Source organism: Sarcophilus harrisii, chromosome 4, assembly GCF_902635505.1.
Source record: "Sarcophilus harrisii chromosome 4, mSarHar1.11, whole genome shotgun sequence".
In the NCBI taxonomy this organism is placed as follows: domain Eukaryota; kingdom Metazoa; phylum Chordata; class Mammalia; order Dasyuromorphia; family Dasyuridae; genus Sarcophilus; species Sarcophilus harrisii.
The window spans coordinates 382,120,016-382,145,348 of record NC_045429.1 but is presented as its reverse complement, the minus strand read 5'-3'; the positions used below and the strand labels follow the sequence as shown (position 1 = coordinate 382,145,348).

The 25,333-nt window shown below is 33.1% G+C and overlaps 2 protein-coding genes across 3 annotated transcripts in view; one reads left to right on the top strand and one right to left on the bottom strand.

Annotated features, from left to right (window-relative positions):
* ADSS2 (adenylosuccinate synthase 2) overlaps positions 1-14,207 on the top strand; it is a 30,271-nt gene extending 16,064 nt beyond the window's left edge. Inside the window, exons 5-13 of the mRNA XM_003767775.4 lie at positions 2,645-2,711; positions 3,195-3,302; positions 3,991-4,072; positions 4,815-4,941; positions 7,540-7,694; positions 8,320-8,444; positions 9,948-10,045; positions 10,525-10,674; positions 13,042-14,207. Of these exons, the coding sequence (XP_003767823.1) occupies positions 2,645-2,711; positions 3,195-3,302; positions 3,991-4,072; positions 4,815-4,941; positions 7,540-7,694; positions 8,320-8,444; positions 9,948-10,045; positions 10,525-10,674; positions 13,042-13,094 (965 nt within the window). The 3' untranslated portion in view covers positions 13,095-14,207. The remainder of the gene's footprint in view (positions 1-2,644; positions 2,712-3,194; positions 3,303-3,990; positions 4,073-4,814; positions 4,942-7,539; positions 7,695-8,319; positions 8,445-9,947; positions 10,046-10,524; positions 10,675-13,041) is intronic.
* Positions 14,208-20,518: 6,311 nt separating this feature from the next.
* The window catches only part of C4H1orf100 (chromosome 4 C1orf100 homolog), a 39,067-nt gene continuing 34,252 nt past the window's right edge, over positions 20,519-25,333 (bottom strand). For both annotated transcript variants that reach the window (XM_031966974.1, XM_031966975.1), the window contains one exon: positions 20,519-22,271. In XM_031966974.1, coding sequence (XP_031822834.1) covers positions 22,201-22,271 — 71 coding nt within the window. In that variant the 3' untranslated portion in view covers positions 20,519-22,200. The remainder of the gene's footprint in view (positions 22,272-25,333) is intronic.

Here is a 25,333-nt window from a genome sequence, read left to right as displayed (position 1 = left end):
AATAAAAAAATGAACCCCAGAAACAAATCTCTAGGCCCCCAACTGTACCTGTTCCTGTAAATATAATCAGCAAGTTAATCTAACTTTTATTTGAAGACCTTAAGTGAAGAGGAATCTACTTTGTTATGAAGCAATCCATTCTCCTTTTAGATAGCTTTAATAATTTTTTCCACAGCTTGAGCCAAAATATGTTGCTTGTCAACTTCTGTGACAACCAGAATGGACAGAGGGCCATACACCAGATATTCTCTGACTAGCATAATGAGTCCTACAAACACCATCCCACTTGGTATTGGGTGTTTTTTTTTTTTTTTTTTTTTTTTTTTTTTTTTTTTTTTTTTTTTTTGCACTTCTTTTCAATGAAGCCTAAACTTAGGTTTGTTGGCTTTCTTATCACCTTTTTTGTTGACCCATTTGGTATTTAGTCCATTTAAATCCACAAATCTTTTTTTTCAGATATTTAATATAATTTTATATTTTTATCTGTTGATTAACTTCATCTTATTGATAATTGTTTGGTCTCTTTATCCTGACTCATGCATATAATATGTTATAATATGTAATATTATATATAATATGTTATATATATAATACCTGTTAACATATCAAAATCTGTTAAGTATTCCTTTATTTGTGACATGGATAAAAAATATGAAAAAGCATAAGGTCAAAGTATTCTTTTGGAAGACTTCCAAGGTGTTTACAAGTAGCAGGCATTATATTAAATACTTGCTGTGGGCCAGTCACTGTACTAAGAAGATGTACTAGAGATGCAAAGAAAGGCAAAAACGGTTTCTGCCTTAAAGGAGCTTACATTTAATGGGAGAGAGAAAATGTAAATTTTTAGGTTGTATATATACAAGGTACACACAGTAGATAGATGGAAGGGAACCTTTGGGGTGAAGACCTTTGGGGAAACCTTTGGGGTTTTTACAGTTGGGAGAAAAGAGATTGGACCAAGATGGACCAATTTTTTTAAATTTCCCATTAAAATAGTCACAGATGTCACCAAACTTACTATCTAGCTTACAATTTTGTCTTTTTCACAAGATTTGTATGAGTGATTTTTTTTTTCCAAATGCTTTGCTAAAATCTAGATCTATTCTGATCATGAACAATTTTTTTTTTAAAACTCAGGTTTGTTCTTTGTGAAGCCTTTTTGTAATCTTATTACTTTTCTAAACATATTAACTGAACAAGCATGCATTAAGTACCTTAATAGTCATCTAAGTACCATTAAGTACCATAGTAGTCTGTGTGTTAAGAGAATTTTACCAACAATTGAAATTGGGCTTCCTGGTCTTATTTGCAAATTCCACTCTCTTGCCTTTATTTTAATAATTCGGATAAAAAAAAAATCTCAGCATTAAACTCATCTCTGCAGTTTACTAACTGTGCCACCTGTTATCAAATAATCTCAAGTTTCTTCACTTTTAAGTACTATATATATAATATATATATATCCTCCCTAACCATGTTTTCTCTAAATATATCCAGTTTTATCAGCTATTTTTCAGATAGGGTCTCCAGAGCCGTCTTGGTTTTTTTTTTTTTTTTTTTTTTTTTGATGCTATTTTGTCAGTGTGGTACTCTGAACTGAGTAATGATATTCATAATGTGATCTCATCAGTATATAAAAATTATCACTTGCTTTGTTCTATACATTGCGACATTTCTATTAGTGTAGGGGGGAGTTTTTGTTCAGAGTTAATCAGCTTATTTTTTTCTACAACTTAAGCCATATTTTCAACCATCATACTTTTTGAACTGAATTTGTGTGTGTGTGTGTCTTGCCAAGATGCTTTTTTAACTTCACTTTTGTAATTTATTCTTGGGTCACCTAATATTAAATCTGCATGACATCTACATATTGACATTGCTTTATCATGGTTATTTAACCAAGGGCTCTTAGAAAATCTCTGATTTTCCTCCATAAGTCTTGTACTTGAGTAAATGTTTTATTAAAATCCAAATGTGTTGAATGACAGAACTAAGACTAGTCCTGAGTAGTTAGTTGAATAAGGTAAATTGTTACAATTGAGACCTGGTAGGATGTTTATATCAGCTTTAACATATTAATTCCAAATTTTTTTTCCAAGTTTTTTTTTTTTTTTTATTTTGCTTCATTAGCAGTATAAATAGTTATTGATTACCCTAGCTCTACTATGTATATCCTTGATCTCATTAATTTGTTGGGAAAGAATACATATAGAAACAAGTTATCCTCTCATTTGTCCATATGGCCTCTGCCCCAGATTCTCCTCTGAGGTTCTATACTGATCTCTATACTGATTTGGAGAAGAGTAGCAATATTAAGGGACTCTGCAGATAAACAATATATGATTCATTGACCTGCCTTTACCTGTAGGTAAGGTGTTTTTGATGTAGGTTGCTGACTTTCCAAAACTTCTTGTTTTTGAGGTATTTGTATACAAATTGAGGTGTATGTATACAAATACTCAAGCCCAGTTATTTGAGAAAGTTATTTGAGAAACATCTGTACATCTTAAGTTAGAGAGAGCTTCTATATAAATTGGATTTTCACAGATCACAGAAAATGACCATGTTTTGATTGTTCTAACAGATGTTTGTACATGAATAACCTGTGTCCCAATTTCATCCATAGTATGGTTTTCTTTTCTAGTATTTGACTTCCATCAAGCAGCAGATGGCATTCAAGAACAACAGAGACAGGAGCAAGCTGGAAAGAAGTATGTCCTGTTTCATCAAAAATATAATTTTCTAATTCAAGCATGCCTGTGTATGCTATTGTATAATTAATGGTAGTGGTAGACTCAGAGCTTGAAAGATGTAGGTTCCAATCTGGCAGTGTGACATATTAATATGAATTTTGTCCTTCAGTTGCTCCTTGTAGCAATGAAGTCACAGGTAGTCTATGTCCCTGTTTATTTTTTTATTTAAGCATGCTTGTGTGCATGCATGCACACATGCACATCTTATGCCATATACTTGGTGGACTAAATTCATGGAAAAGAATATTAGATAATTTTTATTTAGTGTTTCTGTTGAATGGTATCAGTAGGTTTCTTTATCAAAAACAAATTTAGCTAGTAGTTAAAGCAGAAACTAGGCTCAAGTATTTGTGCTTACATGTTCGTAAGAACTAAAGATTTTCTTGAAAGTCAGTTTTCTTATTTGTTTTCTTATTTGTTTATTTTCTTATTTGTTTTAAGTTTGGGTACTACAAAAAAGGGTATTGGCCCAGTTTATTCCTCTAAAGCTTCTCGAAGTGGACTCAGGATGTGTGATCTTGTTTCGGACTTTGATGGCTTCTCTGAGAGGTAACTCATTTTATTTAAAATACAAAAAGAAAAACTTGGTTTAGAAATCTTAAGGGCAGTAGGCTAGTGACTTTTCTAGTTAAATATTGTGTTAGTAGACTGCCATTACTGTCTAACTCAAAGTTGTATTTTTCAAAGTGTAGTCCAGAGGGTCCTCGGAGATCTCTGAAACCCTTTCAGGGGTTCTTAAAATTCAAAATTAGTTTATTTCTAATATGGTAAGTATCCCTAAATATATATAACCCATGTAAAAATTCTTTCAAGAGATCTTCAATAATTTTTAAGTTTGAGAACCACTGGTCTAACTGACCCTAAATTTCAAATTGATTTACTTAATCAATTACTTAATGTGATGAGACAGCAAATTATAAGGGACAGCCTTTAATTAAGGAAGTCCTAGCTTCAAATACATCTTTTGACATGAGGTAGGTGACTGAGAACATTTTAGCCTTTTGAGTCATTTAGCCTTTCAATTCCTCAGCAGTTGCCAGTCTTTATGGTTCAGGAGTTTTCTTTTAAGCTCCTCTGCCCCTATTCTATCCCAAAAAAGGAAATGCCAACTAGTTTTCTTATCCTTATCAAGTCATGTGATTACACACCTATGCTCACTTTTAAATATCAATAACATTTTTTAAAAATTTAAAATCAAATGATAAGAAGCCCTCACAGAAATTTATTTGTTTTGCAGGTTCAAAGTTTTAGCTAATCAATATAAATCTATATATCCCACTTTGGAAATTGATATTGAAGGTGAATTACAAAAACTCAAGGTAAAGCTGTGACATTTCTTAGTTTTTGCATGTGTACTTAAAGGGCAAGGCTTTCAGATTTTGTTAAGAAAATATTAAGAAATATAAAGTTATTAAGAAATAAATTTCACTAATTTTTTCATACAATTAGTAATAACAAATTTTTAAGTTTAAAATTTTTAAAAGTTGACCAACGGTGGTTATAATGATGTCCTTATTTAAATTTAAAATAGGGAGACTTCTTAGTTTTGCCAAAGGCATTTAGTATCCTTCTCCAAATTGTTCAACCCTTGCAAAATGAGGGAATTGGAATGGATTATCTCTTATGGTCCTTAGTGCAAGTAATTTATCATAGTTCATGTGACATTTGTATGGGGATGATAAACCCCATTTTTTTCTTTTTTTTTTTCTTTTTCTTTTTCTACTCAATTGAATTTTATGAAAAGACTTTCAAGACTTCATGTTCTTCTGTTAAACTGGAATTTTGTTATAGCAAATAATAGGTAGACTTGGATATTAGATAAATGGTTTAAAATATTTTTGTTTTTCATAAGGCATATTCTAAATGGAAATTGTATTTGTTACAGTATTATTTAACAAGTACACTTCATATGCATCCTGAAGGGTAAGGGAACACAATGGAAAAAATGCCATTGGTGGGAGGTATAGACTTGATGTAGTATGTAATAATCAAAGTTAATTTGTCTTTCTGTAGCTTATCAAATTAAAAAACTTCATCTTAAAAAGTGGTTTCTTTACATAGGGCTATATGGAAAGGATTAAACCAATGGTGAGGGATGGAGTTTATTTTCTCTATGAGGCTCTTCATGGCCCTCCAAAGAAAATTTTGGTAGAAGGTGCAAATGCAGCTCTGCTTGATATTGATTTTGGTAAGTGTTTCCTTTTATTGAAAACTTAATAGAGCTATAAAATGTATACTTTCATCATTAAGTATTGGCAATTCAGCATACCAAAAAAAGAACTTAAATGTCTGTTTTATTCAGAAAATATTTTATTGTTTTAGGGTTTTGTTGTTTGTTTTGGTGGGGGGGAGGCAATCGAGGTTAAATAACTTGCTCAATGTCACACAGGTAGTGTCTGAGGCCAGATTTGAACTCCGGTTCTGACTCCACGGACAGTGTCTATCTACTGTGCTACCTAGCTCTTTAGTTTACTAAGTTTACTAGTTTACTAGTTTACTGGTTTACTAAGTCTTTTTTTTTATTATTATTATCTTTTTATACATTGATTCAGAAGCTTTAGGTTGTAGTTCTAGAAATTGATTGCTTTTGCTTCTTTCCCCCCCCCAAAGTAAGATGAATATTATAATATTATAGCCCATCAGAATTAAAGTAATTTTCTAGGTTAGAGGTTGTTTCAGTACACTTATTGCCACACTTTGTTATTCATTTTGTTTATTGATAGTCATAATCCAGAATGCTCTGCAAGTTTGAGTATAGAAGCGAGAGCTAAAATAAATCTTTTCATAGGTATGGCCTCAGTTGTGTGTTCAGAATAGTTTTGGATTAACAGAGGAAATGATGTAATAAAAAGAACTTTGAATTCAGGGTTCAGGGTGCTTTATTCATATTTTGACTACTTAGTTCTACCTTCATGATTTTGAAAAAATTCTGAGTTTAATTTAAATGAGTAAAATGAGTGTTATACTAGAACTTTCAACTGCCATATCTAATATCTTGAGTAATTTCAAATCGGACATTTGTCTAATTAGGTATGGTACACAATGGGATAATACTTGTAAACTCTAAAACTATATTTGACTCAGAAGAAATGTAAGAAATATTCTCACTATATTCCTTTGTAAAGGTGAGAGGTGCACAATTGTCAGGTCTGATTGGGGAGTCTCTGGGATCAAAAGAAGCAGTTGATCTAATGAAATCTGGTAATACTTCTTCAATGCAAAAATAGGCTTTAATGGCTTCTTGGGAACTGCTGCTAAGCTTTAGTTTTTTGACAAAAAGGGAATGTTCTGGGGCTGGGCCTTATTAGAGCCCATCCTGTGATATTTTAGGTTTAGTATTAGAACAAAGAGATTCAACAGTTAACAAAGTAAATTTATTTAAACATGGCCAATGAAGTATATTCAACAAAGATAGGCATTAAGGGCACCTAGAGTTGATTCTGCTGAACAAAGGAAGCTCCTTTGCCTGAATTGCCCATCTTGAACTGCCAGCCACACATCTGCTTGCTCTTGAAGCTCCTCATGAATGCTTGTTACTCAGTACACCAGGAAATATCATTAACCTAAAATTTTAGTCATTTTGCCAGCCAAGACTACCCGATGTCTCAGTACCTTTTTTATTCATTTTTTAATTTATCATTTATAATTATTTTAATAATTAATATATTATAATTATTATTTTATCATTTATTCATTTTTTAAAATTTTATTTTTTTATAGCTTTTATTTACAAGATATATGCATAGGCAATTTTTCAGCATTGACAGTTGCAATTCCTTTTGTTCCAACTTTTTCCCGCCTTTCCCCCGCCCCTTCCCCCAGATGGCAGGTTGCCCAATACAATATGTCCAAACAGTTAATTTGCTGTATAGAAAGTCAGACTTTGAAATAGTGTACAATTAGCCTGTGAAGGAAATAAAAAATGTAGGCGGACAAAAATAGAGAGATTGGGAATTCTATGTATTTGTTCATAGTCATATCCCAGAGTTCTTTCCCTGGGTGTAGCTGGTTCAGTTCATTACTGCTCTATTGGAACTGATTTGGCTCATTTCATTGTTAAAGAGAGGGCTACGTCCATCAGAATTGATCATCATATAGTATTGTTGTTGACTTCAACATTTCACTCAGCATCAGTTCATGCAAGTCTCTCCAGGCCTTTCTGAAATCATCCTGCTGGTCATTTCTTATAGATCAATAATATTCCATAATATTCATATACCACAATTTATTCAGACATTCCCCAATTGATGGGCACCCACTCAGTTTCCAGTTTCTGGCCACTACAAAGAAGGCTGCCACAAACATTCTTACATACAGGACCCTTTCCCTTTAAAATGTCTTTGGGATATAAGCTCAGTAGTAACACTGCTGGGTCAAAAGGTATGCACAGTTCGATAGCTTTTTGTGTCTTCGTATCTTTTAAGGAAAAGATAAATATGGGATAATATGACTAGGTTAAAGCTTTTTCCAACCACCATCCCCTTCCTGTCAAGAAGGGAGAGGTAACTAGGAATAAAAATTTGAGATTTGAGAAGAAAATAATCACTAATATTTAAAACCTTCTGATTAGTAAAAGTGTTAAATGGTTTATTTAGTCCAGTATGCTAATTCTGTTAACATATGGGGAAGGAATGAGTGTTAATTTAAGGCTAGAGCAAAGATTTAAATTGACTGCACCAAAAATTGTAGTTCTTTAACAGGACTCAAATGAAAATGAAATTAATGCAGAAATATAAAGCTCTTATTGAAAATTAATAACCTAAAGTTCCGTTTTCTTTACTTCAAGGTACTTATCCTTTTGTGACTTCTTCAAATTGTACTGTTGGAGGTGTTTGCACAGGTTTGGGTATGCCTCCTCAGAATGTGGGTGAGGTATATGGAGTTGTTAAAGCATATACAACTAGAGTTGGAATTGGAGCCTTTCCAACAGAACAGAACAACGTAAGCTGATTTTTCAGTAAATCTGGTTCACAATGATGGGAAAATAATAGTGGATGTATTTTCTTATGGGTTCTCTTTTTTGACTTGTGCTATCTTGTTTGGAAGACTGACCAGAATAGTACTTTTAGTAAATTAGTTAGTTTGAAAAAAATGGAGGTGATAGTGTAGATCCCTGAGGTAAGAAAGAAGCAAATGTAAGAAGAGAAGTTTAAAAATGTTTTGTTATACTCAGTATTTGTTTTTTTCTGACAAACATGATTTACTAACCTCCAAGGGAGTTGCGAACTGCAATTATGGTTCTGTCCAGTAATTTTCTGAGGCTTTGAGGAAGTTTACTAAACTATGTTGCTCTTAGTTATTTTTAAAATTTAAGAATATTATAATTAATTTTCTAAGCCTCTTGATATGTGTTGATATAGCTCAATATTTAGGTTTCATTTCTTTAATCGAGCCCACAATTTTTGACCTTTTCTTCCACAGATTTTTTTGGCTATTAGTTGGGGGATGGGTGTAGAAATTACAAAATATACTATAACCAGATTTATACTGTGTGACTTCTTATAGATTATGATGATTCTCTTTATATGATTTAGCTAAATAAAACTAATTATATTCTGTTCCCCAGGAAATTGGGGAATTATTACAGACCCGAGGTAGAGAATTTGGTGTGACCACTGGAAGAAAAAGAAGGTGTGGCTGGTTGGATCTTGTTTTGCTCAAATATGCTCATATGATTAATGGATTTACTGCGTAAGTAACTTAATTTTATTATAATACATATCAAAAATTTTTGTAGTCTGTCAAATGTGACTTTTAAATTGCATTCTTTTAACAAATTTCAGTCAGTATTGCCTAGAAAACTGGTCTATAGAAGTTAGCTTTATACATACATACACATAACATATTTATTTAGAATTATTTTTTTCTAGCCTCTTTTCTGATCAGCATAGAATCTTTTCTTAACAGCATATTTCTGAATGTCTTTTTCTGTTCTCTAGTTACTGAGAAAGCTATCCATTGTAGCAAACATTTAAAAGGAAGGAAAAAAGCAGTTCAACAAAGCTCACTTGACCATACCTGACAGCAGATGTAGTATTAACATGGAGTATTTATGCAACTAAAAAAAATCCATTAAGAGGAAAGGTGAACCTTATGTGTCAACAGTGTCTTGGTACAAACTGATATAGTACATCATCAGATATGGGGAAGAAAGTGTTAATTTGGGGCAACAGTATCAGAGTTTGAAGAATCAGGATTCCTCGACTCCAGAGCACTTTACACGAATATTTTGCCTCCTCTTTTCTAGTAAGAGGGAAATAAATTCTTTAGGTGGTTATCACTATTGGATAGCTATAATTGCCTCCCCCCCCCCCCCCCAAAAAAAAAAAACAACAACAAAAAAAAACAAAAACTCATTCTTTCTGGCATTTGGGTTCATAATCTTAGCATTATTTTGGACTCCTCATTGCCCTCATTGCATGTTATACAATCAGGTTGCCCAAGCTTGCTGTCATTCCATAATTTTAGTTAAGTCATGGTTCCATTGATGGGAATCATTGTTGATCATAGCTTTGATTAATCGGTGTTCTTCTAAAGAAGATTTTATATATTCATATAAATCTTTCAATTTTCTGCCAAAACATCTTTCATCTATAAAATTGGGTTACTAATTATACCTCCTAAGCTTATTATGAAAATCCATTGAGAAAATATTTGTAAAGCACTTGACACAGTCAGTCCTATGTATTTTATGAGCTATTTATCATCATTATTATTATAGAAGGAGAATAACCTTAGTTTCTCATTCTTTGCTAGATACCAAAAAGATCTGTTGTAAATATTTTTGTACAAACAGGTCTTTCACTTTCTTTGATATCTTTAATGTATACAGATATTGAAATGGAGAAATAATATAATAATTTATTTTAGGTTCATGTCTTAATGTACAATCTTCTTTCTTCAGCTTTGGATGTAGACTTGTTCAGCTTGTTGCTGAATCATGTACAGTTTAGTGATTTTTAGGAGCATTGTTTCAGATTGCTTTCCCAAATGACTAGACCATATTCTACATACAAAAAATGCATTGATTAATGTTTCTGTTTTCTGACAGCTGTACCAACAGTTGTCATTTTGTCATCTTTTGTCACTCAGATGGGCACGAAAATTTTAGTTCTGAGTTTCTTTAATCCAATATGAGTTTTTGAGAGTGTGAATTTTGAACCTTGCTGTACTATTGATTTTTGTTCAAATTAGGTTGGCGCTTACCAAATTGGATATTTTGGACGTGTTTACAGAAATAAAAGTTGGAGTTGCCTACAAGTTAGATGGTGAAATTATACCTCATTTTCCAGGTAATCTTTTTGCAGACAATTTAATATAAGCAATAACTCTCCAAAAAGCAACTTTATAAGTAGACATTTCTTTTATATATATATATATATATATATTTTTTTTTTTCCAGTTAGATGTTACATTTTTTTACATTTCTTTTTAAAACTTTGAGTTTCCAGATACCATCATTGAGAAGGCACATGTACAGTTATGAAAACATTTCTATCAGAGTCATGTTATAAAAGAAAAGTTTCCTTCCACTCTTCTCCCCCCAAAAAACTCATGGGGGGGGGGGAGTTAAAAAAAAAAAAAAATAGTATCCTGCATTCTGTATTCATCACAATAGTTCTTTTTCTGGGTATTGGTAACATTTTTCATAATAAGTTCTTCAGAGTAGTCTTGGATTGTTGTATTCCACTGTATGAATTGCAAACTGTTTGATATGTTAGCTGATATTTACTCAAAATGTACTTTTTTTTTTTTTTTTTTTTTTTTAAAGCAAACCAAGAAGTCTTAAATAAAGTTGAAGTACAATATAAAACTCTCCCAGGATGGAACACAGACATATCAAATGCAAGGACATTTAAAGATCTCCCTGTCAATGCACAGAATTATGTTCAGTTTATTCAAGATGAGCTTCAAATTCCAGGTAATTAGAACACGAGTATATCATATATATCTTAATATTGGGGAGGATAGAGTACTGTTATTTTTCGTAAAGTAGTCCATTTTCTAAAATGGACCTCTATAAAGCATATATATACTTGGCCAAATATAGGAAGAGAAAACAAATCTTGAAATTCAATTTACAAACAAAATCAGGAACCTAAAACCCAGGTATATGACTGGTGAAGAAAGCATATTCTCACAACTCCAATTCATAAATTCTACTGATTTAGGACTGTCAAATAAGCTACAGATGATCTAATAAAACTTGTTATTTTACAAGCGAATAAACAAAGGTCAGAGGGTATGAACAGGACTGCCCAGAGTCATGTGGATCTAAAGTGATATAGCTATGCTTATTTTACTGTCCTTGAGGAGAGAAGCCACAAAAAAGGAAATTAATCATTATAGAAAGTTTTGATTTTTTAGTAAACTTAGGTCACACATTTTAAGTGTATTTTATGATAGTACTGTGTAATGTAAAGCATATGGAATTCTGAGAATGTGTGTTCATTTACTTGCCACTTCTGATTCTCTGCTTTCTCATTTGTACAATAAGATGTATAAAAATTGATGCTGTCTTTAGGTCCTTCTGCCTCCAAATCTATGATCCTGTTACCAGTAGGTGAATTAGTAGGTATGATTCTAGAATCCAGTAGCTGGTCTAAGAGTTGTTACCATTTAGCAATCAGAACTTCCAGATGCAATTGATAAAGTGCTAGGCCTGTATTTAGGAAGACCAAATCTGACAAGCCATTTAATTTGTATCTCAGTTTCCTCTGAAAAATGGGGATGATAAAATAACACCTACCTTCCAGGATGTTGTAGAAGATCAAATGAATTGGTGATGACTTTTATTAAGTGCTATATAAATGTTATTACTGTCTCAGTAGGCCTATTATGTTGCCGAAATGCAATTGGAAATGGCTATTTACTTTAGAGAAATGGTCTTTTCTAAATAGAATGAGACCCAGAAAAGTTTAGAAGAGAGAAAGAAAACAAAATGAATGATGCACAGTGCCTTAATGGATATAAGATCAGCAGGGAATGGCAGTATGTTATGGTTATCTATATATATATGTCTTATCCTCCTGTTATACTTGCTATAAACTCTGTTGGAGACCAAATTTTATCTGAACTTTTGAATCTCCTCCAGAGCTGTAAGCCTTTAATATATGATGAAGGGGGAACATAATTGATTAGAAAGGGGGGGGGGGGAACACCAGATAACTGATACATAAAAGGAATGTGGTTCTTCAAGTTGTTGTTTTTATTATATTGTGCTTTATTTTAGTGACTAGACTGTGTGTGTGTGTGTGTATATATATATATATATATATATATATATATATATATATATATATATATATAATCTGAGACTTCAGAGAAATTAAATTTAAAGGAATAAAAAATGGATCCTCTAGCGAAGTTAGAGATATTCCACATGTAAAAGAAGGCTAAGAAGTGATTTAAATTAATCCATTGAAGTGTCTGGAGGATTTTTATGAAGATATTTAATGTTTATATCTGCAGAAGACTGGACAGAAAAAGGGAGAAATGAATTTATAACAGATGAGATTTTAATTAGATGCAAAAACCATTTATAGGATTAGGTAACATTGGGTATTAGAGGAGTAAATGAAATCTCCAACCTTGGAGAAATTCAAAGATGATGTCTGGTACATATCTTTGGTAAGTATTCCTTCTGGCCCTTGGTTTCCTCTTCTGAACATTAAGAATGAGTCTATTCAAGAAATCTGAAAAAGGAGAACTTTTCACGTGTAACCAACCATGTATGCCCATGATCAGTCCATTCTAAGTGATCATGTTCTTCCAGCTCTTTAGTTCTGGTTTCCATATTAGTAACCAGCATTCCTTATTTAGTGTGGTTTACAGATTTAATAAACATTGGCATTATTTTTTAGTTGTTTCATCAAATATTTAAATACTTGTGCATAGGTGCATCACCCTAGGAAAGATCAAAACTTTAGCACAGTTCTTGCTCTTGCAAAAAGTCTTGTGTTGAAATAACAACATGATCAAAGACTTGATTCAAGTACCTTGTGTTTCATAAAAATGATATCTGAAAACAAAATTTAATTTAGGTAAAATTTATGAATGCACGAATGGATCTTGACTAAATTTGTGCTATTTTCCACATATATTCAGAGATGGGAACAAAACACCAAATGATAGGTCAAAGGCAGCAAGAAGTGATTAGAAGCATTTTATTGAGTAGCTTTGATGTGCAGTAGTAAAATAAAGTGCTTATTATTAGAGATTGCCTTTTTTTTCCCTTCAAGTTGCAGAATATCGAAGTAATTTTCTTTTTTTTTTTTTTTTTTTTTAGTTAAATGGATTGGTGTAGGAAAATCCAGAGAATCAATGATTCAGCTCTTTTAAGGACTGCCGATGCAGTGAAGAAGCACACTCCTCCCTCCTAAAAGGAAGAGAAAAAAAAAGACTGCTTATTCTCAAACATTTTATTTTCAATCTGCAAAGCCAAGGATATGGACACTGAATGGAAAAAGTCCTACAGTTTTCAAATTTTAGGATCAATGGCTGCTTTGGAAAGAAACTTTGGCATATTCCATTGTCAGCTTTCTTTAGCTGGCATAACTGCCAGATTGTTTTTGCTCCTGCTGCTCATGGTGCCACATTTTCTTTTAATGTTTAGTCATAATATAGTCCACATTTTTAAAAAAAAAATCTAATGTAGAGAGCTCCTTCAAATGTATTTAATTTTCATCATTGTCTCTGTGCTGTCATTGGTGTTATTCACATATCTTAGATGGTAAGAACAATTAATGCAGTTTTGCACAAATACTTTTACATTCTGATCATTCAAATTCTGTCATTGTAATCTTTGCTGTTAGAGTAAATGATTAAAGAAAGAAGGTTCGGGTCACTTTTGTAATGCTGTAAATTCTCTAAATTGTGAGCCGTTTCTTCTGTCCAGAGACTATTGCCAGATTGAATTTTGGGGGCATGCACAGGTTCTTTAATTTGTACAGACAGCATGGAGAACTTGATTTCTGTGAATTATTTAATACTTTGAACATTTAATTGGTCAACAGATAAGAGTTACCCATGAAAATTTGCTTATTGTAAAAAGTTCATTTGTAATAATTAAAGAACTAGTCTGATATTTGGTGGGTTTGATTCTTTGTGATTTCATACAACTCAGAAACATGTACCTTGCTTTTTGTAATTTAGCATTGTTCCATCTGGTAGGCTTATTCTTCAACATTGTGTCTACCACTATGCCTATAAAATCACATGTTGCCAAATGCACCAAATAAGCCTCCCCAGTTGTAAATTATATTTGGATGACTATTTCTGCTCTCCTGGAAATAAAAGGCACAATTTTGAAGATTAGGCTTAAATTATATTGTGCTTCAGATTAGAAGGATACAGTAAATGGGATATTTTAAATGTTTGAATTAGGTGCCATTTGAATTCCTTTATTTTATTATACATCAATAGCTGATTAAAAATAACCAAATATTTCTAGTATATCTTTGCATATTGTGTCTTTGTTCTGGAGAGAGGCAACAATTTTTACTAGTAATGTTGGCATATCAAATTATTCCCTGGTAAACGTGTGGCTTGTATACAAAGTAGGCTTATATAATTTGTTTTAACTTTTAGTAATGGGATACCTCAGTTTGTGTATTATAGGAAAAACATAAGAAAAACATTTCCTGGTCTTGAATTTATTTGTTGAAGATTTATCATAATAAAAGTTGGAACAACCTTTGGAATAGAACAGAAGCTCTATGCCAGTTCCTTTAAAATGCCTAAGGATTATTGAAAACTCGGGTCTGAGAAGAAAAACTGGACCTAAAGAAAGTAAGATCAAACAAGAACAATGTTAGAGATTTGAAAGTGTTACCTAGTAACTACCCAGTTACTTTACATTGATAGTTATGCATCTCTCTTGTGATAGAAAATAAGGTTAAGGAAGGCAAGAAGGCTGGCAAAATTGGAATATTATTAAATATATTATTAAATATATTTTTATCTGTAAAATGAGCTGGAAAAGGAAATGGTAAACCACTTTGGGGATTTCTTGGCAAGAATACCACACAGGGTCACGAATGTCAGACATGACAAAATGAATGAACAACAATAATGATATTCAACGCAAGTGAATAGAAGGCCTGTTGTGGTGGCATTGTGGTTTTCCTAATCTTTGAGAAGAGGTTCCTAATAGGTTGGGATTACCCATTATGGAGAATTTAGGAAAAAAATAGACGAAAGTTGCATAAGATTATGGGTGTGAATGGGTCTTTAGTCTTTCTTACCAGTGAGACTTGACTATACTGAGATTTTTTTTAAAGGTAATTTTAATTTTCTTACACAGTTCTCCTTTTGAAAAGAAGAGTTATAAGGATCTCTAATAAATCAAGTAATTGGAAAAAGTTTAAGCCTGGAAACAAGCATTAAAGTATAAAGTAAATCACATATTTAAGATTTCATCTTGATAACATTTTCATTTTACAGTTTAGAATATATCTTAAGTTAATGAAATTCTTAAGAATGAATAAGAAATATCAAATTTTCTATTAAATTCATGTACAGAAGCTTGCCTATTAATCCATATTATATTTAATGAATCTTCTAAGAAAATGAGTACTTGGTATTGGCATTAGGAAACCAATGTGGATGTCCCAGGAACTTGCCACCTACATGTTTTTTAAAGCCGTGCATAGAAGAGGGAAGTAAGAGCAGGTAATGAAAGATGACTGAGAAAGTTGATGGTGGTCATCCTCTAAAAATGTTTCCCTCCTGTTAACTTATCAAGACCACTATCTTCTGTCCCCCGGGCTCATGGCCTTAATGTCATCTTTGACTCATCACTCAATGCACATCCAATTTGCCAAATTTTGTACTTGTATACTTGCAGACATTTGGACCTACTGCAACATCTTTGCCTCCTGCTTCATTCCTCTCCCCACTGATTTCATCCTCCAATCAATTGCCAAGATGGTTTTCTTAAAGCATAATCCTGACCAAGTCACTTCCTTACCTCCAGCTCAATGTGATCCAGTGACACTCCTTATTTTACTCCAAGATCAGATACAAAATCTGAAAACTTTTTAAATCACATTTTTTCTCAATTTTTCCCCCAGATTATTAAAGAGTTTTCAACAATAATTTTTGTAAAACTTTTGTGTTCCAAATTTTCCTCCTCTTTCCCAAGACAGCAAACAATATGCAAGCTAAAATCTGAACTTCTTTATAACCTGGTACCATCCTACCTTTCCAGCCTTATTTCTTCAACGTACTCTTTGACACACAAGTTCTCAAATATGATTCCGTTCTGTGCATTATCTACTGTCCAACACTTCCTAGAATTCTCTAGGCCCTCACTTTGACCTCCTAGCTTTCTTAGTGAGTTCTCAGCCCAAGTTCCACATTCTGCAGGAGGCCTTTAATGATTTTCCCAGTTGTTCATGCCTTCCCTTTTTGGATTATCTTCATCTTTGCCTTGTGACTACTTAGTTATTTTCATGTCTTGCTCTATTCAAATGTCTGCTTGTGGAGGGCAGGAATAGTCTTTTGCCTTTCTTTGTATCCCCTGGTGCTTAACACATTTCCTAGCTCACAGTAAGCGCTTAATAAATGCTTTATTTATGGACTAGAGCTTGGAGTGAACTGAAATTGACAAAAGCAAAGGATTACAAAAATTTTTAGATGTAATCAAAAGTTAATAACATGGGGGAATGAGATACTAGATACCAAGGGAAGGTAAGTGGCTTAGTTCTTTGTTTTCTGAAGACGACAGCACAAAAATCCTGACATACAATAAAAATAAGTTTCTATTTACTGTTGGATTTGTCTGGGGTAGGACTCTACATCCTCTAGTTTGAATTTTTCATTTGTCCAAGATCCAGAGATAATAAGCCATATGTTCCAAGTTCACATAGCTTCTCATTGTAACCTTGTGGATTAGAACCTAGTCTTGCCTCCTCATCCTTCCATACTACACTACACAGGCTCATTTCTGTATTAAGTGCAAAACAAAATGGGCAAATTTAAAAAACTAAGGTCAATTTCAAATCTCAAACATGTCTGAAATCCCTTTTCACCTTCATGCTTTACCTGAAAATATTCCTTTACCTTGTAATTCATAGAGACAAAAAGGATATATCAAAATTATTTTATGTCTATTTTGTTTGGGATAAGAACTGTTCGGTATGATTGGTCCAGGAAGGCAACCAGGTGAATAAAATCCTCAGGCTGGTAGAATGCTCATATGTCATTAGTACAAATGAGATACTGTGTCAAAGAACTGAAGCTGTTGTCAGATATGTTCTTTGGAAGAACACGAAAAACAGTGTAGTAGGAGTGAATAGAAGGCCTGTTGTGGTGGCTGGGAAAGAGTAATGTTCTGGTTTTCAGAAATGGGAGGAGGGTAAATTATAAACTACTGAGACCGACTTCAATTCTTGGGGAAACTTTTATGACTAGGGTAATAAAAGCAAAATGTGGTATATATTAACCAATTTTGCAGATGACTGGATGATGATGAGGATCCAAACCGATGCTAGAACTTTGGGCTGAATTTAATAAAACTCATCAGCGATAAAAATGGTGTGTGCCTGAAGTTCAAACAAGTCAATTTCTAAAGTGTACTGGGGAGAGGATTGGTTAGGCAGTAGTTGAAAAAATTATGGGAGTTTTGGTGAATTACAAGCTCAACATGAATATAATCAAAGTACTCCCCCCCCCCCCCCCCTTGCCCCCAATTAAAAAAAAATAATAATCTTGTGCCCGTATTAAGGGCCTTAGTTCCCAGGAATATAATATAGTCCCTCTCTATTCTGCCCTGTTTAGACCATATAGAAAGGCATTGATAAATTTAAGTGTCCAGATAAGGGCATCTAGGATGGTGAAGGTCTTTGAATCCGTGCCATATAAAGAATATTAGGCCTAGGAAAGATATTTAAAGATTAATGAATACTGTCTTCAAGCTGTCATTTGGAAGCGACTTGTTCTGTTTGTTTCCAGAAGGTAGAACAAAGCAGAAAAGCTAAAAGTTTCCAAGAGGCTAATTTAGGTTTGACATTAGGAAAATAAAACTTGCTAGTTGTTCAAAAATCTTCTTGCATCCTTAAGTGGCTGGAATAGTAGTTGCTCAATAAATGCTAGCTAGCTTGATAGATTTGGCTCACTAGAAGTCTTCAGAGACTGGAAAGACCCATTTTTCAAGTGTCTTAAGTTTTTATAATTTCTGAAGATTTTTTTTTTATACATTATCATAGTATCCCAAGTATGTCTCTTCCCATTCTTGAGAGAATCTTATATGAGAAATAGTAATTTTTGGAAAGAATGGAAAAAAAAAAAGTCAGCAAACTGATAATACATGAAAAGTCAGAAAACATGCAATGTGTAAGCACCTGTGATCTCCCATCTCCATAAAAGAGCAATTTGTGGGTGTTTTCTCAAATCTCATTTGAAATTTGGAGAACACTTGATTTTTATGTTTCTTAAATTTACTTTTGATATTTTGGGTTGTCATTTCCATTTACATTATTATAGTTATGTTATAGGTACTGTTTTCTTGGCTCTGCTTACCTTATTCTACCCTTCATTTCATGTAGACCTTTCCATGCTTCTGTCTTCATTACATCATATCTTAAAGAGATTCCATTACATTCATGTATTTGTTTAGTCATTTTCCATCTACTTTGTTTTCAATTCTTAGTTATCACAAAAAGTGCTGCTGTAAATATTTTGGTGTCTGTAGAGACTATTTTCTTATTGATGAATTCATTCTTTGGCATATAAACCCAGTAATGGAATCTCTGGTTCAAAGGGTATGGACATTTTAGATACTTCATTTGCATAATTCCAGATTGGTTTCCACCAATAATGTATTAGTTTGCTTATTTATTTATTTTTTTTTTTTACAACTTCTTCAACACTATTGGCCTTTTTTGGTCATTTGGGGGATTAATTTAAAGGATGTGAGATGAAATCTCAGGGTTGTTTGGTTTTGCAAGTTGCTTTGGAGTATTTTTTATGTGGTGAATATTTTTTGAGAACTGGCTATTCATATCCTTTGGACTATCGGGGAAAGGGTGTTAACTATGTGTATATGTCTATATGTGTGTGTGTGTATACATATAAAATCTTTAGCAGAATAATTTGTTATGAGGAAGATTCCTTCCCATTCAGCCACTTTTCTTCTTAGCCTAGATTGGTTAGTCTAGCAGAAACTTTTTAAATACCTTATGTTTCTTTAGTTACTTTCATTTTTTTCTTAAGGTGGTCCTGTTCCCATTGACTCTCTTCTCACCTCTAATCTCTTCTCAATTTTTATCCCTTTCCCTTTAGGGTTTCATTTATTAGTTCTTTTTCCTTTCTTGCTTTAAATTGATTTCTTACCCTTTTTTTTTGTCTTTTAATCAAGTAGATTCCACCTTCCTCTCCTTCCTTTTAGGCTAGTCCTAGTCATTTAAAAATTTTTTTTGCTCTCTTTCCAAAAAGTATTCTTCTCAATCTCTTCAATATTGATCTTCTCTTTCTGTTTACTCTAGATCTTCAATCTCTTGATTCAGAACTCCTAGAATTCCCTATATTCTTAATGCAGTCAGAGCTTCCAAGGTATCTATACTCCAGGCTTTCCATTTAGATGCTTTCTGCCACTGCCTTGAGGGACTTAACCTCACAGTTCCTTTTTTTTTTTTTTTCCATTGTGCTTCATTCCCAGAAAAATGCCAATTATTGCAGATATCAGAGAGAACACTGCCACATGATAGAGCCCCTCCCACACCATTGAAGTATATTCTCTCTTGTTGACCTCTCCCTCTTCCACCTTACAATCCATCTACATTTGTTTGAATACCTCCAATACTTCAAGTGCCAGTTGCCCTAAGAAGTTCCAACTTGTTACCTTTTAAGCACCAAAATCTCCAAGATTTCATCCAGTATAAGGTCTTCATATCTCCCTTCACCCGTAGGAGCATTCATCAATGGAATGTCCTCTTGCTTCCAAAGTAAGACCCCTTCCTTACCTTCCTTAAAGTCATTTTTTTTTTTTTTCTGAGACCACAAAAGTCACCTTACCTTGCTTGCTCTAACCCTTGATTTGACTGGCACATAACTCATTCTTCTTTGTCTTCCCATTTCTCTCTCCCTTTTTCATGTACTCTCCCGTGTTGTAATGGTCCTGCAAAAAAAATGTTCACCTTTAGGCAGGTGTCACCAGTTCTGTCCATAATGCTCTTGGCCCATCTCTTTACTGTTACCTCTACAAGATTTCCACCTTTGCCCTTGTATACAACTTGAAATGTCACTGATCTCTGTCACTCTGTTGCTATCTTTGTTATTTCCTCCTACATTTTTGTTTTTTGAGTTATCAAGCAGCAAATAATCTTTTTAGTTCTATTTTTCTTCTTTATGATTGAATATTCAATTCTTTGTCAGAGTTGGCTCAAATTTGCTGAATGGGTCATCCCGGGCTACATGCTGAGTTTCATTGTTCTTCAAAAACACATGATTCCATTTTCTTTTTTTTTTTTTTTTTTTTTTTTTTTTAAGTGAATATAGAAGAGTGGAATGTCTTTTCCTTTGTATTTGAAGATCTTTCTATCTTTCTCCTTATGGCTTAAAGAACTTATTTACAAATTGGATTGTTGAATTTAACCACTATTTGTTTTGTTGTTTGCAACTTTGGGTTTTTTTTTTCCTGTACGTGATTTGTGAATTCTTTTGATTGGTATTTCATTTTCTACATACAGAAATTCTGATCAGTTATCTTTTGGATAACTGAATTCCAGAAGGAATTCTTCATTCTCCTGTCAAGAGTTGTTTGGTTTTTTTTTTTTTTTTTTTTTGTATCATTGAGTTTTTTCTGAAGATCCATGCTTTTCCCCTGCATAGTGAGCTTGTTGTTTATTTTCTTTTAATGTTACTGTTTTTTGCTTCTTCAAAGGCTGTTCTTCCATTTCTGTGTATTGACATTTTTATTCTCTCATTTGGTTTTTTGGGTGAGACTTACCATCACGGATTCAAGTTTTTCTATTCTGCTCATGATTTTTACTGTTTAGAACATAATTCTGTTTTCATAAATCTCATTTCTCTTTTAAACCACTTAGAAACAATATGATGTGGTTTCACATTCTCCTCAAATTCTATCAGGTCCTTTGTCTCATCAAGATTTGTATTATTTTCTCTCATTTTGAGTGTTCATTTGTAGATTCTTGAATTTATGGAATTTGGAGGTCATATTTTCTTCTGTTGATACTGTTTTTCCTTTTTTAAAAATCTGTTTATGTTCAAGATTTTTCAGTTTTCTTTCTGTAATTTTTGGTGCTTTGGTGGTGATCCCCCATCTGTTTTCCTTATCAATCACTTCCTTATTTTGTCTTCATTAATTATACTTTCCTTGGAGGATGGATCTTATATGACAGTGCTCAATCCTGGTGACCAGTCCCCCTCCTTCTGTTCCTCAATTCTTTGGTTCATCACTAGCAGTTCAGAACCTGTTTCCCTTATTACCAGTTCACAATTTTGTAGTACTGGTTTCAGACTCTGATCAAACTTTTGCTTTTGAAGAATTGTAATCACACTAGTTCTGAAGCCCAAGAAAATTTCTGCAGTCTGGAGCCAAGGTCTCAGGTGTTGAAATGGATTGTGATGTGGGCCTGTATCATGTCCACACATTAACATATTTGTTACTACAGTCTTGCTGCTAGTAGCATGGGAGGTGGGATAAGAGCGCTGGTCAGTGAGCGTCAATTTTTGGGTTTTAATTTTTTTTTTTTTTTTTTTGGATAATGGATGTTGTCCAGGTCATTGGAGATAGCTAAAATGACTTTGGTACCTAAATTACTTTGGTACCTAATTTTTGTTTTGGAGAAATTGCTTACCAGAAAGTGTAATTTAATTAAATTGCAGAAGGCTCACATAGTTATAATTATCATTATAAAATCTATTTGAAAAACATAGATTAGAATGTTTCAGAGTGCTACACTGAGTTTCCTTCCCTAGCAGATAGTTATTTCAGGACATTAGTGGGAGGGTTAGCTCAAAGGGTCTCTTATCTCCAACACCATCCATCTATAAAGTATACTATTACTCAATGTCTTGCTTTCCAAAATGATACACCTTGATCCACTAGCCCACATCCACAGAAATAGTCTTTGAATTGCTTCCCACCCATCCTTACTCTTTTTCATAACCAGTAGCAGAATGCTTGCCAATAGTAGCTGTGATCTGATTTTGAGACAGAAAAGTAAATTAGCTGGTATCCTTGGGATATAATCCCTGATCGCAGCTTAATTGGCATGATGATGAAGTCTAATTAGCTGGTGAAAGATAATACTTTGTGTGATACATGTTTTAGAATTCAGTAATCCTATTCATACCTGTAGACATGATTTTGCTACTATTGTCTTTTATCAGAAAATTAATTGAGAACACCAAATATTACTCTATCTGCCTGGGGAATTATTATTAGAATTCAGATCTGTTTCTTTCGAAAGCTTTCTTCTCATCATAAGAGCTTTGGTAGGGAAGTAAGTGGCTTCGGATTAAGTACTGGTGTGGCTAAAATCTGGTCCGACTCTGTAATAAAAGAAAAAAGAGGAATTAAATTTAATTTTATGAATACAACTGCTAAATATTACATCAAAATGACTTCTAGAATATCAATACAAAGGCAAAGAACCTTTTTGACAATCAAATTTGTATGAAAAAATATTTAGATGATAAGTTTAGGCAATTGGACAAGGTTATACATAGGGGACAGACAAAACCTGTAATTTCACTGATGTAGGAATGTCTGTGAGAAAAATCTAAAAATACATTGTAATTTTAGGGCTTCAGGCTTTAAAAAAAAAATTACCTGACTTGCCAGGGGCCTGTGCAACTTATGAGAAGGCTTTCAACGCTGGTCTTCCTGACTCTGAAAGTTAGTTCCTCTCTCACTACGCCCTGGTGCCTGTCTGATTTTGTTTTGACCCAATTTATATCAACAAAGTCATTAATTCATTTTAGCACTCAGAGCAAATTGTTTACAAGTAGGTTCTTTGGCCAGTTAAGCAGTGCAGTGGAGATAATGCTAGGAGTGTAGTCAGGAAGCTAGAGTTCAAATCCAGCCTCAGACACCTATTTGCCTCAGTTTCCTCATCTGTAAAATGGGGGTTACTGTGAGGATCAAGTGAGATAAGTGCTTAGCACAATAATTAGAAATCGAGGGAATTTTCATCAATTGGATAATGATTCAACAAATTATGGAATATTATTGTGATTTAAGAAAAGATAAGCAGGATTATTTTAGGAAAATCTGGAAAGTCTTACATGAACTGATGCAAAGAGCAACAATCAGGAAAACTTTGTATATAACAATTTGCAATAGTGTACAATGAAGATTTGTGAATGAATTAGCTTACAATGATTCAAAAGGACTCATGATGAAACATACTGCCCCCTCCAGAGAAAGAATTGATGTTGTCTGAATACAGACTGAAGCAGGCTATTTTTCATTTTCTTTTTCTCTGACTCTTCTTGTAAAAAATGAATAACATAGAAATGTTTTACATGATTACACATATGTAACCTATATTCAATTGTTTGCCATCTCAGAGAAGCAGGAAGGCTTGGAGGGAGGAAGGGATAGAATTTTAACTCAAAACTTAAGAAAAAGAAAAAAAAATCAAATCCCCAAATCTAATACCAGATGTTAAAAATTGTTTTACAATATAATGGGGGGGGGGGAGAAATAAAATTATTTAAAAAAATTAGTCTTCAAAGTCCATTTTCCCCCTTTAAGAGTCTATTTTCTAAGATTTATTTTCATTAGATCTCTGTTTTCTATACTCTTTGGTATTAGCATGAAAAGTTTAGTTGAAAAAATTTTCTGTAGACTAATGAAAAAAAGTGCATAGCACAGTGCTTAACTCATACTAGATTTCATATAAATGCTACAAATTATTATTGTTTTAGTGTGATGAAGTGGTTTTATATTTATATTTGTACTATTTAAAGTTCTAATTATGTAAAATATGATAATTGATTCCAGCATGGAAATATGCAGCATAATTTTACTTCACAGGTTTTATTATTTTCACTAATCTGGACCTCGAGTATAGCTGTGTTATCTATAAACACTTCCTATGAGCCAGCTATTATGCAAGGCAGGAGATATGTAGGCAATATTGAAACAGTACCAGTGAAGACCATATGAACTGATGGCAAAATGAAATGAGCAGAACCATGAGAACATCTTACACAGTAATAGCAATTTCATAATGTTGATCAATTAGAAAAGACTTATCTACTCTAATATAGTGATTCAAGACAATTCCCAGGGATTAATGATGAAAAATGCTATCCATATTCAGAAAAAGAACTGATGGTCTCAATTTAGGTTGAAGCATATTTGTTTCACTTTTTTTTGAAATATGCAAATAAGGAGCTGTGTTTTATATATCTTCACATGTAAAATGGATATATTGTGTACCTTCTTAATAGTTAGGGAAAGAACTAGAAGGAGTGTGAGAATTTGAAACTAATTTTTTTAAATGAATGTTAAAAATAAATTAATACTGATTTAAAAAAAAAAGGAGTCCCAACTTCAAAAAGTTTACATTCTGTCACTTTCAGGCAAAATCACAGTTAAATAATGTTAAATAAAATCATTCCACAAATATTGAATTTCTACTGTATTCAAAGTATCATAGTTGATGTCTGTTGACAATTCAAAGCAATGGACAATATGATTTTTTGATTAAAATTAATCTGTTCTGCATATTCTTGTCAGACTAAGCTCCCTAAAGTATTTCTTCCATCACATCACTTCCTGGCTCAAGAAATTTATTCTATTTGTAAGCTGTGGCTTTACGGCTAAGCTCCAAAGGTCAAGTTCCTCCCCTTCATGACACCTATCCAAACCATTCATAATTGCATTCATATCTCTCCTGAATTTGTATTGTACTTATAACTGATACCACACAGTTTAGCATCTTTTAGTTTTCTGTGCATATAAGCTCCTTGGGATAGATGCCGCTTTTTATTTCTTTTTTATTTCTCACAAGCTTTAGCAGAGAGCATAGCACTTAGTGGGGTGGGGGATGGTTTTTTGTTTTTGTTTTGCTTAGTCTTAGATGAAGAAAAAACAGAAAAAAGGAAATGTGAATTGTTTTCTAAAAGATGTTGATTAGGAGAGAGGGCTCTGAGACATAGGAGAACAGGAACCCAGAGGAGTAGTATTGTTTTTGGTCCCAAGGGATGGGGACCCCTGAAGATCAGTATTGATTGCAATCCCATGGATCAGAGGCCTTTCCTGAGAACCAAGGTACAGACCAAGAGAGCAATGACCTCACTTTTACTCAGATTACCTTGATAGCATCAAAAATTTCCAAAACTCCAGAACTAATTGAAAACAGTGTAAAAAAGCCTGAAGCTCAAGACAGAGCCATTTCCCCTATTGCCTTTTCCACAATGGAACAGGGCCCAATGTTAACATAAAGTTCCAAATCCAGAAATAAGGTGGGAAAATGAGCAAAAAAAAAAAAAAAAAAAAAAAGAACCTGATCATAAAAAGCTATGTGGTGACAAAGGAAGATCAAGACACAAACTCAGAAGATGAAGTCAAAACAGATACAACCAAAATCTCAAAGAAAAAT